Source organism: Myxocyprinus asiaticus, chromosome 30 (assembly GCF_019703515.2).
Source record: "Myxocyprinus asiaticus isolate MX2 ecotype Aquarium Trade chromosome 30, UBuf_Myxa_2, whole genome shotgun sequence".
In the NCBI taxonomy this organism is placed as follows: domain Eukaryota; kingdom Metazoa; phylum Chordata; class Actinopteri; order Cypriniformes; family Catostomidae; genus Myxocyprinus; species Myxocyprinus asiaticus.
Genome location: NC_059373.1, coordinates 22,302,974 through 22,317,707, shown reverse-complemented (window position 1 = coordinate 22,317,707; position 14,734 = coordinate 22,302,974). Strand labels below are relative to the sequence as shown.

The 14,734-nt window shown below is 35.8% G+C and overlaps 1 protein-coding gene across 4 annotated transcripts in view; it reads right to left on the bottom strand.

Moving 5' to 3' along the window:
- Nucleotides 1–1,866: 1,866 nt before the first annotated feature.
- The window catches only part of col16a1 (collagen, type XVI, alpha 1), a 113,826-nt gene continuing 100,958 nt past the window's right edge, over nt 1,867–14,734 (bottom strand). For all 4 annotated transcript variants that reach the window (XM_051663565.1, XM_051663567.1, XM_051663566.1 and 1 more), the window contains 13 exons: nt 14,262–14,306; nt 13,982–14,026; nt 13,400–13,453; nt 12,292–12,345; nt 12,103–12,153; nt 11,917–12,006; nt 11,722–11,757; nt 8,990–9,034; nt 7,563–7,760; nt 7,257–7,320; nt 6,783–6,959; nt 6,611–6,688; nt 1,867–5,955 (listed from right to left, as the gene is read on the bottom strand). In XM_051663565.1, coding sequence (XP_051519525.1) covers nt 5,759–5,955; nt 6,611–6,688; nt 6,783–6,959; nt 7,257–7,320; nt 7,563–7,760; nt 8,990–9,034; nt 11,722–11,757; nt 11,917–12,006; nt 12,103–12,153; nt 12,292–12,345; nt 13,400–13,453; nt 13,982–14,026; nt 14,262–14,306 — 1,134 coding nt within the window. In that variant the 3' untranslated portion in view covers nt 1,867–5,758. The remainder of the gene's footprint in view (nt 5,956–6,610; nt 6,689–6,782; nt 6,960–7,256; nt 7,321–7,562; nt 7,761–8,989; nt 9,035–11,721; nt 11,758–11,916; nt 12,007–12,102; nt 12,154–12,291; nt 12,346–13,399; nt 13,454–13,981; nt 14,027–14,261; nt 14,307–14,734) is intronic.

Sequence of the window (14,734 nt, the reverse complement as noted above, 5' to 3'; positions counted from 1 at the left end):
AGGAACGTTTTGTAAAACTTAATGTTCTTCTGTATCGTGAAGGAACAACTTTTATTATCAACACTATTTTTGTTTTTGTTTTTGTCTTTTTGCTTTTTTGCTTTCTTTTGAATATAGACCTTCTCTCTTCTTGTTTAGCATTGTTCACGATGAAAAGTGCATGCATGCATTAAATGAACGAATGCTATTTCTTAATCTAGGAGATAGATCAGTGTGCAATGTACTGATCAGATAGATCGTGATAGCATTTCTTTCTCCATTCAAAAGATACATCGTCTAAAGAGATACAAGTGACCCTTCGCTTAGCTCCGCCCCCTTGGTTATGGTCGCTTGCTCTGAAAAGCTTTGCAGAACTTCCCAATAGGAATGAATGGGATTCATGTGAATGGAGCGGTTTTTGGCAAAATAAAGTACATAAAGGGAATTGATAATATTCTTACGTGGGCTGGAATGAAGAGTGACATTATAAAGCATATTTATTGGACAATAATTTGTTACATTTCACAGTAATTTGATTGAAAACTATGGAGACTATGAATCAGAATCAAAACAAACGAGCACAGAAAAGAGAAAAGCGTCATTTGATGGCGATTACACACCTGATAATATTAGTGTAAGTGTACAGAACTGCTTATAACATAACACACTCACTGTGATGTTGTCAACGCTTTATATACCGTCGCCTTTACTAAGACCTGAATCAATGCATTACATACATGAATTAATGTTAAGTTAAAAGCTTTAATTTACCTTGGAGGAAATGTAGATGTCCTTGCTGATGTTATACATGTTCATTTGGGAATGAGGAATAGTTAATCCATAGCATGCTCTTCCTCTCAATATTTCTTTAAAGTTTTTTTTTTTTTTTTTTTTTAAGAAAGAAAAAACACTGTGTGTGTATACTTTCTATGTACCTCGTGTCAGTATCACAAGTGACCCAGTAACAAAATTTTTACATTTTGTGCATCATTTCTGTAAAATTCTGTTACATGCATTACTCCCATAGACTCTCGTTGGAAAAAAGCAAACGCTTGTCAGAGAAATGGCGCGCAGCAACAGATGCTACAATAGTTGAAACGCTTTTAAGGCAGGATTTAGCAAAGGCTTTCCTGCCCATGTAAATAACTGAAGAAAATGGTAGTATTGCTGATTGACAAGAAGGACACAACAATAACAGCTGAAGATATAAAGCTAAATTTACTCATGTTTGTCACTTTTTTTTAGATGATTTTAACTTGTCCAGTGTAGCCTACAAACTTCCATAATGACAGATATTTCAGAAATAGCATGGGGATGAATTCTCATCACAATGGATACATTCTCACCTATTTTCAGTAAGACAAGCAATCTTGTTTCGACCTCCAAATTCAAACCTTTGCTGTCTGTATTTGCAGTAATTTATAAAGTGTTAATTAAAAGCTGAAGGGTGTATTTTTTTTCCTTCATGTAAAATAAGTAATCTGTAGATTGATTTCCCCAAAAAGTGTAAACATTGTAGTCCTATAAAAACATTGCTCTGTTTGTTTGAGCATCCTGACCAGTCCAGCCAGGTAACATTGGCTCAACCAGTAAAGTAAGTTTGGGGCGGGACTACCTTTATGTCTTACCAATGGAAGACAAGATGAGTGTTTGGGAAACCTGTTTGAAAACAATCATTATTTTTCCAGTTCTGTTAGAAATTACACACCTCACATGTAACTGGAGCATTTTACTCTTGGTTTAACCACACTAAGCATTTCATGACTGTTTGGTCGTCTTTGTGCAAATACAAAACTGTCACTATGGTTACAAATTGAAGAAACATATAAAAGGTTGATATAGGTCATATTGGGATTGACAGGAATGTAGGAGAACAAGATCATACAATTCTGCTTTCAAAGTTTTATTGCATTTAGGTTTCTTCAAAAAAGGATTTGCACACAAATTACTTGCTGACACAAACATCGCTATGATGAGATGCATGATGGGAGGGATTTTTAAAAGCTTGGGATAAATAAAAGGCTGAAAAGCCAATATGAAATTCATTCAAATGTTCACCTTTGAAAACTGCATAATTTGAGAATTTGAATTCTCACTGCTCTCAGAAAAACTAAACTTATAAGCTCTGACAAAGTTATCCTCCTAATATGGATGCAGACTCTTTCTCTCTACCTTTACACACACGTACACACATTGATTTTCTGAAATATCTAAACAGAGACATACCATCAACTTTTTACATAAAGCTAATTGTAATATCCTACCTACTCCTTACAATATGTTGTATTTTTGAAACAATAGTAAACTAACATGAACTATTACTGAACAATACTTTTTCAGCTCATAGTAATCTTGGTTAATGTTAATTTCAACATATACTAATACATTTTTTTTAAATAAAAGTTGCGTATGTTAACATTTGTTAATGCATTATTAACCAGCTTGAACCAACAGTGAAAAACTGTAGGCTATCTTTAAATATTAACACTAACCAAGATTAATAAATGCTGTAAAAATATATTGTTCATTGTTAGTTCTTGACACCTTATACAATTACTAATTTTAACAAATAGAACCTTATTGTAAAGTGTTACAAAAACATTATTGGCTTTATGTCATTTTCCAATTGAGAATGTCCACAAAGGGAAGTTTTGTCAGATTAAGCTAACTTCTGAGGACCATGTTGTTTCCAAAGTATAGAAAAGGAAACCCATATGTTATACATACTATGGACTGATTTGTCCCCAAACTATAGCTAAGTATAGCTAATACACACACAGAGCAGGTATAGGAGTGACAAAGAGATGATAAAGCATCGGACTGCCTACCGCAGCAGAGTACTGAATTACTGAGAAACAGTGAACAGCTTTCTGGTGGTTTGCATTTAGCTTTAGAGAAGATGAAAACTGAATGATGAAGGATGGGGAACTGATGTTTTTCAAGATGACTAGCAAAGCTTACTTAAGATTAGAGCATTCTAAAAGCACATGATGGTTCACTGGCAAGTGGTACAGCATATCAGAGAAGTAAATTCAAGTTTAAGAGCCCAGCATGTTGGATGAGATGTCATCACAGAGCTCACAGAGAGATAGCCTAGGTGTCACTAACAAACTTATACAAATACAAACTTACAAACTTATACAAGTTTGCTTTCCAACCCAAAACTGCATACAAAACATCCATTTGTTTAAAGCTTATAAAATTTCACAATATTCCAAAATATCTGAGACAAAGTGACAATAACAAGGGCTGCCATGCTGATGTCAAATTTATAAAAAGTACAAAAAGCCATTACATATAAATATGTACAACACAAGCCCTCAGGGAAGTTAATTTTAATAATTAACATAATTAATCACAGGAACCATATCTATGCCTAATGATAACCTCAAAATTATTATTTCAGTCTTCAACAAACTGTGGAAGGACATTTTTATTGGCAAAAAATATTTATGCCACACTGTATATGCCAAAACAGAAATTTAGCAGCTGCCAAAAATATTCTTAAAGGAATATTCCAGTTTAAATACAAGTTAAGCTCTTTCATCTGTGGCATTCTGTTGATAACCACAGAAAATAATTTCAACCCACCTTTTGACCTTACGTACCTTAGTTTGTAAAAACAAACAAACAATATAGACGTGCACACAGAAATGCACATACAATGGAAGTCTATGGGACAAGCATTAGGGCTGGGAATCGACTCCCTTTCAGGGAAACCAGTTGATATTTTTGGACTGTGTTTATTTCCTCAACCACTGAACTACTACACATTTCAGAAGCCTAACAGCACTAAATCAATTTACAAAAGAATTATAAAATAACTGCATCTTAACAATCATCAACCTGACTCTGAGTCTTTTGTAGTCCGTCAGCATCTGTAAATCCACTCTGTTTTTTCATCTGTATGAAGCAATCACACAGTTCAACATATCTGCTTTCCAGACCTGTATTGTTTGCTGGTATTTTACTTTGGATTAAAATCAAATAACATGCCAAATTTGTGACAGTAAATTAGCATACGATAACAAACGACTTCCCCGATGTTACAACAAAACAAGTCTGCAACAAGGAGATGGCAGAGTTGAGTTAGCTTCCTAGTTCACATCAACAAATCGGTATGTTTAAGTTTAAATGATCAATGTGCTGCACTTATAAAAGCGACAATGTAATGCTTCTCTACTTGTTCTAGACATTTTAGTGCTTTAAAACCTTTTGCACATATATATATTTTTATGTAGCCTACATTTTACACAATTTTTATTTAAAATTATTTTATGAAATCAAATTCAAAAACAATAATTTTAAGTACACGTTATAAAATCTATATTTTTTTTTAAATTGTATGAAATAAACCAGTACAACAACCTGGATTTTTAAATAAAACTGAAGTGTATGGTTTGGACATTTTATTCAGAGTACAAAAGGTAGTGGACGGTTCTCGTGAGTGGTAACAGACAATTCCAATGTAGGTTAAATGGTGCTTTTAAGATTATTTGTGGTAGTTCTTTGGAACACATGTGCATCTACTCAAACTTCCCTCAAATGTATCTCATGGGACTGATCACGCTTTGGTATGTGCATATAGGCCCTGATTTAATTTTAGAATGGACCTATTAATAGTAAATGTAATTCATGCAGTTATAAATAGTGCAAAGAATGCTTAGTAGTGAGCTGTTTATTATGAGATTTAACTTTACTTCCTGTTATTTTCGGAATCAAAAAAATTAGTCTGGAATGGACTCTTGGAATCGATGCAGGAATAGAGTCGAGTTCCACATTTCTGGAATCAAACAGCCCTAGTAAGCATGCAGCAGCTGCCCCTTAGACTTCCATTGTAAGTGCATGTGTCAACAGTTTTTTGTTTATTTTCAGCATGCCACAGAAGCTGTTGATAGGACTTAAAGGGATAATTCACCCAAAAATGAAAATGTCAACACGAAATAAACAGAAATGTTTGGCAGAATGTTAGACTCAGTCACCATTCACTTTCACTGTATGGCGAAAAAAAAAAAAAAAAAAAAAAGGTGCAATGAAAGTGAATGGTGACATAGTTTAACATTCTGCCAAACATTTCTTTTTGTGTTCCAAGCGATAAAAAAAAGGCATACATGTCTGGAACAACATGAGGGTGAGTAAACGATTAAATACATTTCATTTTTGAATAAACTATCTGTTTAACTTGTATTTAATTCACAAAATTAATTTAATAGAATACAAAGAGCATTGATGTGAGGTGTCAAAGGCAACTAACGGATATCTTTAGTGGGGCCTGTAGGCTTATTGAAATGCTGAAATCTGATTCCTAAATAAATCTTGTCACCAATACAAATCATTTAAGCTAATATACACAATTGTTCAGGGACGTCATGTATGTAAAGTTAAGAGTATCTTGTGAATCTAGGAGTCTTCCATTTGCTATAATAAATCATATTCAAAAACATTTATGATGCAAGTGTGGCATTTTGGGATAAGGTTGAAGGTTCAATGCACTGGGTTTTGCATTTTGCACCGGTTGTAGTGGTAGTAGAGAATGCACTGCCATTCTGCATTGGTTCAAAAGCAAACAACAGCTTATAAATGTCCACTTTGGTGATGAATCAGTGAGTGGCCTGGCATCAGTGGCTTGCTCATTGTGAAATAAATGCACACTAATCCTTTGGTTCTCCATGGTTCTTCTCTGAAGCCTTAGTAGGTACAGGTAAGTCATTGAGAGAATGCCAATCATTGGGTATCATCCTCCATCTTTTACCTCTCTTAGACCCTCTCACATGCTCTTCTAGTACATGGGACCTATGGGAGGGGGACCTTTGGGGTTGTACTCCACAGGCATCCTCATACAGTCTGACGGGTGACAACGGCCATCCTTGCCCTTCTGTCCAGGGGTCCCTGGAGGTCCAGAAACCCCGGGGATGCCCTGCTGACCAGAAGGACCGGGTGGTCCCATCTTACCGTAACCAGGAGGACCAGGCACACCTGAGTGAAAAGACAGAATAGAAGAAAAGAAAGGAACTAACAATGTGTCAAAGCAGAATAAACATGGAAAAGACATTAGACAAACATGAAATGCATCAAAATTGTTTTTACTTTTGTAAAGCACATTCTTGGCCTTATTGTGAATGATTAATCCGTGCATGTTATTCCAAAGAAAAAGTATTTTTAAAACGACGTTTTGGGAGTAGATCACCCACAAATTTTCATTATTTAATCACCCTCATATTATTCCAAACCAGTATGCTGTCCCCCCCCCCATGGAACACACAGACATTTTTTACTCATTGCTGTTTTCCAATACCACGACCAAAAGTCCAAAATTTAAGTCATTTTTCACTGATAGTCTACACCTCTGAAGATAATTAGAGAATTACAACTTAAATATGGGTCTTTTCCTCACACAAATCTATTGTACGGCTTCTGAGAACTTGGAATTGAAGTCATATTTACTACTTTTAAGGTGCTTTTATTGTGTTTTTTTTTTTTTTTTTTTTTTCATTTTAGAGCTTGACAGAACCTGGTAAATAAGAACTGTTATTGTTTGGAAAAATTGTCCTTTTGTGTTCCGCAGAAAAAAACAAAACAAAAAAAACATGGCATACACGCATACATTATTTAAGATAACTTAAAGTCAGACCTGGAGCACCTGGAGGACCACTGTCTCCCATCTCTCCTACACCTTTATCTCCTTTCTCTCCCTTTACACCAGGGGCACCTGAGGACAAACACAAATAAGAGCATCCATTTGGAAGACTGAGCACATGACACATAGATCTGTTGCAGGAAACATTAGCACAATTTTCTCTTACCAGGTGGGCCCATGGGCCCCTGCCTTCCCTCACGGCCAATCTGCCCAGGACTGCCTGGAATCCCTGGGGGCCCTGGGATTCCAGGACTTCCATCTTTCCCTGGGGGTCCCGGTCGACCAGGGGATGCGACCATCTCAACTGGCATCTGCATTCGTGACATGTAGTAGCCCATGCGCTCTGCGGGAACAAGTTAACTATAGCCTTTAAAATCTTTAAAAACAAAATATATGCCGTAAAATAGTTCGTAATTGCAAATAATGTATGTTCATTGAATTATTAGGTCGTATTTGTAAAAATGTTGTATGTGTTGATATTAGTTAACTACATTAGTTAACATGTACTAACAATGAGCAATACTTTTACAGCACTTATTAATCTTGGTTAGTGTTACTTTAAACATTTTTTTTCCTATTAAAAGTTGTTTATGCTAAGCAAGGGATAATGTATCGTAAAATGTGTTTATGTTATTCTCACCATCAAAGATCTTTATGACTTGCTGTCTGATGAAGGACCTTAAATCATCATAGTTCACAACAGCCTGGAAACAAACAAAAAAATAGAAACAGTTTGAAGTAAAAATAATGATGCAAACTATACTGCCAAACTGCATACATTATAAGGACTCTCATCTTATTAGTCAAACCACAAGCAATCACTCATTGTTTCTCAAATCTAGATAGAGTAGACACTATTCTGTATGATAATGCATTATTAAGTCGCTATTAATAAGCTCTTTCAGCTACAATGTATGGCTGTTTATCATCATTGTAAAAGCCTCACATCATTTCCTGGGATTCCTGGTGATCCAGGGACCCCAGCTGGTCCAGGTGAACCTGGGCTTCCCCTCTCGCCACGTGGTCCTGCTGGTCCTATGATCCCTTCTGGTCCTTTAGAGCCAAACCCAAAGCCTCCTCCTGGTGGGCCAGGACGTCCTCGTTCTCCTGGGGGTCCCCTCTGGCCTGCTGTACCTGCCTCACCCTGGACAAGAGCAAAGGCATAGCTGTGATTTACCATGCAGGTCACTGTACTACAATAACCACAGGCTACTCAGTGGTCCCAGTTATGGCGCTATATAAAAGTCCTAATATATAAACTTCTGCTCAGTACTATACAATCCACAAACTGAAAATTTTAAGGTCCATCCCATATAGTTTTATGATAAGGGTGGCAAGCAGGAAAACACAATAATTTTATATGGCTTGCATTCAGTTGTCCCTTCCTATTTTGACAATGTCACTTACTGGTAGTACATTTTGCTCACCATTTTCCCCCCAAATGAGCTATTGATAAATCAATGGACGCAAAACAAAACTATTAGTGACAGTTCATTGTATTGTTGTGTACTGTATCTTCGTATAAATCATTCAGCCGACAAAACATTGAAAATACCTCTTTGCAAAAAATTCCCAGCAGATAAAAAACTTTGGAAAACCTGAGTTGTGAGAATTAGAAGTAACCTATGGTATTAAGAGAGTACAACCTATTGAATGGACTGTTTGTCTATTCCTCACAGGCTAATTTTCAAATTAAATATGAAGTCCACCCTGAATAAGATTTAAACTTCCTATGTATTTGAATAAGTCTATAAACCTATGTGTACTGCATAACATTTTACCTTCACTTGCACAAATTCAATGGAGAAATGCAATTCTACTGTATTATGGGTGGGAGGGGGGTTCATAAAAAAAAAAAAAAAAAAAAAAAAAAATTGTCCAGGGTCTTGTGCATTTAAGTGATGGTCCTGTGTGTACATTTAGTAATCTATCTAAAGCAAGTCACCACAGTGTTAACACATTAAAGGGCCTCTACTAATGGTTCGAAAGAAAAGCACTGCTCTCATCTCAGTCACATCTAAACTTATAATCCTGACTATGCTGTCCTGTCAGAGTGAGCGATAAAGCCTCTCTCTATGACTTTATTACTGAGCATAATGTTGTCACTTTGTAATCTGAGAGGGATGTTCAGACAGGCTACAGTGGCAGATGAGGGGGAAAAAATAGAGAGAGGGTAAACTGAGGTTAGATATCACGCTGTTATGATTACAGATGGAGCCAGCTGACAACTTAACTTAACATACTGTATGTTAATGCCAACATTAACAGGGGAAGTGTTATCTTATATCAGAATAAGACGTATCGAATGTAGAAAGATGACAGCGTTCAATGGAGCGAAGATATTTTAACAGAGATGTGAAAACTGCATCTTACCTTCTGTCCCTGTGGACCAGGTTCTCCTGGCAGGCCTGCGGCTCCCTGAGGTTACAGATAATTAGAGGAGTAAAACTGGGACAAATATAACTGAGTTTTGTGGTAATAATCATTGGCAGTGTTTAAATGCACAAGAATATTCATATATTAATCAAAATTTGATATTTTCTTTCTAATAAGAATGAATCATGTAAACACATTAACCCAACTGAAATAACCTGACTAAGTCACAATTCTGGTTTCTAGAAATATGAATAAGATAGCTTGCATATATCTGCATTAATACAAATTCTGTGAGACTGTTTGGCACTGTTTACATGCAGAGGGATAGTCCCATGTCAATAAGAATTTGGTCATATTTCAAATAGGAACGAATCATGTAAACACGTGAACCAGACTGAAATAACCTAATTAAGTCCCAATTCTAGTTTTAAGAATCTAAATAAGACAGCTGGCATACTGTACAATATATCTGCATTAATAGGGATTCTGTGAGACTGTTTGACAGTGTTTACATTCACATGAATATTCCTATATTAATCAGAATTTGGACATATTCTGAATAGGAATGAATCAATAAACATATTGTGACGAGGAGGAGGGCGTGGCCGGGCCGTGATGGAGCATGGCCGGTGCTGAATCAGCTGATCAGCGGGAAAGCGAGATAAGGGGCAGCCGGAGACGCCGGTTCGAGAGAGAGAGAGACGCACGTGGTCCAGCCACGCCCTCCTCCTTGTCACACATATGAACCTGACTGAAATAAACTGATTAGGTCACAATGATGGTTTTAGTAATCTGAATAAGATAATTAGCATATGTCTGCATTAATAGGAATTCTGTTAGGCAGTTTGACAGTGTTTACATGCACAATAATATTTCTATGTTAATCAGAATTTGGTCATATTCGAAATAGGAATAAATACGAATGAATCATGTTAACAAATTAACTAGATTGAAATAACCATATTAAGTCACAATTCTGGTTTCAAGAATTTGAATAAGATAGCTGGCATATATCTGCATTAATTGAAATTCTGTGCCATGTTAACAATTTGTTTGGAATATCAGGAATATCTATAACAGATTATTTATTTAAATCTATAAAATTTTAAATAAAAATTATTACTGGGTACTCTGAGGCTGGGTGCTACAAGTCGTGGCGAGAAGCTCAGCGATAGAAAAAAGCATTAATCAACATACAGATAACTGAAAACTTCGTAATAGTCTCATGGCCTACATTTTGCTTTTAATATGCTTTTGTGTGCTATTTTTAAGGACATTATGAGAATTTACAAGTTTATAAAATGACTGCACAGAATTATTTAAAATACATAACAACTAAATAGTAGTATTTAAATAGTATTTCCAAAGACAATAATGGTAAAAGAATTTGTATGTCTTTTATTCAGAATTCATTTATTCAGAATATGCTGATTACCATGTATACATGAATATCCCAAGTGTGAAGCACTTTTTTTCTTTTTTTTTTTTTTTGGAATGAAGGCTTAAACAGAATATGACAATTAATGGTAGAAACTGCATGTAAATGTGGTCATTGTGTTTGCAAATCATCGCTGTCTGATGAAAAACACGTATCTCCACTTTTGGCAATTTTCACTTTTTACCATAGACGGAATGCGTCAAATGACCTCTTCGAAATGACCAATGAATCGAAAATGCATTGAAAATTACCAATGAAAAGATGTTTAATCAGCTGTTTAACAAGTATCTCCATTGGCCTTGAGAAGTGTCCATCGAAACAGCATATGTATGTTTTGAAGAGTGTCAACTAATTTACCTCTGAATTAATTTACCGGCTGAAGTGTAGTGAAGAGATTACCAACATAACGCTGGCTCTGTGAGTTTCCCTCACAACCAAAGCCATTCATGCATGCACAGTGTCAGGTGTCTTTAAAAAGTAGACTATACCAGCCATATTCGGTTGCCAGATTTCCATCTTCTTGAAACTGCGAGTGAAAGCTAATTCTGACTAATTTATGTGTTGGATCCGGAAAATGCGTCTCGAAACCGAACAGTCCACTCAACAGCTGGACTAGAAAACCTAGTCATAAAACTGATTTCGATATAAAATAGTACGTGGAAGCTCAGATTATATCCACAAATAAATTCTCTTGCAATCGATAACCTACCAACTGAGTTCTGGGAACACGAATAGTTAGACTCGAGTCTGCAACTGAACATGCACCATTGGAACCCATGACAAGAAAACCGTGTATGTACACATTTGCTAAAACAAAATCCATGTATCCAATTAATATATCAAAGTTCACTAACAGATTTGTAATGATAGAATTCTATTTATGGTGTTAAAGGTGACTAATTATGGTATTTTCGATTCATTTTCTAAGACTGTTTATGAGAAAAAGAGATTTTCCATGCTCTTGAAAAACACATTTTTTGGAGATACGTGCCTTTTATCAGACAGCAACGACATGTTATGTTGTATGCTGTACATAGTGTTTGCTGACACAAACATTGACAAGTACTATAGGACATTTATCTAGCCATTTTTTTAAAAGGTAAACTTTAAAAAAAAAAGGTATTTATTTACCAAATTTTGTATACTTGTTTTTACTTGTGTATTTCATGTTTTTTGTGATTTATGCTGTCATTCTGGCCAGGTCTCTCTCGTATGAGATTTGTAATCTTAAGAGACTAACCTAGTAAAATAAAGGTATACATAAAAAAATCGAGCCAAAGTAGATACTTACATCTTTACCTGCTGCTCCATCACTTCCTGGTTCACCCTAAAAGAAAGTATGAGGATATAAAAACAAGGATGAAACAAAACATTAATTAGAAGCTTTAAAAGCAGCAGTTATATGGCCAACATTATAGTAAATTATGTATATGTGAGTAAAGCTAAGTTTAGGCGAATGATGAATTCTGATATTGCAGGTACTGACCATCAGTCCTGGATAACCAGGAAGTCCTGGGGGGCCGGGTAATCCAGCCTGTCCTCTCTCTCCTTCTTCCCCCTTTTCTCCATTAATGCCCTGTAAATGAGCAAGGGGGCAGAGTAAGGTATTTAACAACAAACCATTTAAGACACAATTTCCACAATACCTGTTATGGAAGACAATTTTACTCACCACTCCAGATGGCCCAACTGGTCCCGCTGGCCCTGGAGGACCTGAAGCACCCTATAAATTTGCAGTTGCATACATTAAGCAATCATATTCATTTCCAATTGATTTTATCAAAAAATTCAAACAAAAATATATCCCGAACCGTATAAACTAAAAAAGTGAGGATTAAAAATAATATTCTTCCATACTTACCATATGCCCTGGTGCTCCAGGTGGTCCTTGTGGCCCAGGAGGGCCAGGATCACCCTGAAATAAAGTAAAATATTTACTTATTCAGACACTAAAGCTCGAAGAATAATCTTTGCAAGCACGTGATTGCAAACGCTATGAGCTACACAAACTCGATTTCGGACGTAATTTCTCTTCGCAATGAGTCAGGACACAATTCATAGCACAACACACGTACACATTGTATTCTCAGTTTTGTAACAAGGCTGCTTTAGCATGAATTAGTGTAAACTATCTTTAAATCTTTAAGTTCAGCCATTGAACTTCATGTGGCACAAGCTGATAGGTTTTTTGTACTTATCTGTTAGCCAATTGGCTCGCTCACATGTGACAGTTTAAGCCAGTCGGCTCGAATGGTGTAAGCTGGTCTTTGACATGTTATCGGGTAGCCAGTTAACTTACTTCTCTCTCTTTGTCTAACATTGAAATTACTCAGATTTGCAGATAAGCTTCACTGCAGCATGCTGCGAGAATTATTTCTCTGAAACCCACCTCCATCTCAGCACCAGCAGTCTAGATCTGCTACATGGGGATTGTTTGTAATGTCTATTTATGCAGCAGGATGTCATACATGCTTGATACAGCATGTCTTGTGTTTTGTCTAATTGTGCAGCTGCATGTCCACATGCTTAACTCAGTATGTCGGTATATTTCAAGCACTAGCAAGTCTCCGTACTTGCTCTGCAGCAGCAGCGTAGCAGATCTAGTCTGCCAAGATCAATATCCTATCAATATGTTATACCCACATGCTAAATCTTTGAGTTGTCATGACTGAACTACAAACAAGGTGGAGCAATTTTAAGTTTTTGAAGAGAATCTTGCTCAGCAAGTTAAATTTTATAATTAAGCACTCGTTTCTACAATACGACTGAATCACTGCTGTGCCTATATTCAGATATTCCATACTAAAGCACTCTTTCTCGTGTGACTTTTGCGTGTTATTGTGCATTTGCACCTGTGCTTGCTTACTTGTGTAACTTTTTGTATAAGGGTGTAGAAACTTGTGTTCAGTCAATTCTTTCATCATCTGAATTCTATAGAGCAATTGTGGTGAAATCTAAAAACATCTTACCTCTAGACCAGGCCTTCCTGTTGCTCCAGCAGGTCCCTGAGGTCCTCTGTCTCCCTAAACAAAACAAAGAGGAGGACAATGATGTGATACAAAATTAGAGACAATGAAGGAAACATAATTATATAGAATAATATAGAATAACATTATTATACTGTATAATATAAAGAAAATTAAAGCTGGTGTGTAATGTCAGCACCACTAGGGGCACAAACTGCAAAAATAACAATGGTTTCCAATAAGCCTTCGCAAACACTTCTCCCATCTTCCATTATTCATTAAAAAAAAAATACTCCCGCCCCAAACTCATGCATTGGTTGAGCCAGAAGTTGACATATCTGGCCACTCAAGTAAACAAAAACATTTGGAAAGTGCCACAGAGCCAGTGTTTACAGTTATTGAAGAAATCAACCTACATATAGCTTTATTATAGTTGTCTCTGCTGAGTATTCTACCATAGAAAAAATTACACATATAACTTTTACAGACAGGATCAGCAGAGATTTTATATTCATTTATGCACTACACTTTTCAAAATAAAAATAATGACCGAGACATGAAACACAATGAATTAGTGCTTCGAACCTTCATTCCTGGGAGACCTGTGTGTCCTTTGATGCCCTTGAAACCCTGAAATGAGAAACAGACTTAAGCTTCTTCCAATCAGAGAAAAGTCAAATTTGAAACACGTTGAGATCCTCTTTTGAGATGCCTAATTAAAGTTTTCTTTGTTCTTTGTTCCAGTCTGTGGTCCAACTGTTGATTTTTTTTTCTTTCACGTGTCACTGAAAAAAAAACCACTGATAAAAACTGCAAAGAGCTTGAAAAGTGCAAATAAGGCAATAAAATATGGGACAGTTAATACCGGTATTCCCCTGAGTCCTGCTGGGCCAGCTGGTCCTGGCTCACCCTGTATTTATGTGAGAGAAATGGAGAGAGACAAAGACAGATGTGAAGAGATTTCCTATGCTAACTTCAGTTAATACAATATATATCATGAACATACAATTTTAAATAATCTATTACAGCATCTATTAAACTTAAATACATTTAAGATTACGATATTTAGTTCATATTAGTTTATAATTTATTATCTAATGTTAACCAAATATATATGCAGTACACTGTATATACTGCATATATATATACATACATTCATTTCAGTAACAATGTAGAAATTAACCAAGATTATCAAATATTAATAGTAATGTTGTTAATGTATAAAACCTTATTGTGTTAACAAAATACTTCTATAACGTAGGACAATAATACAATTATTAATCAGGAACAGAAGTTAAATATGTACAGCTAGTCTATATGTTTTCCATTTAAATAAAA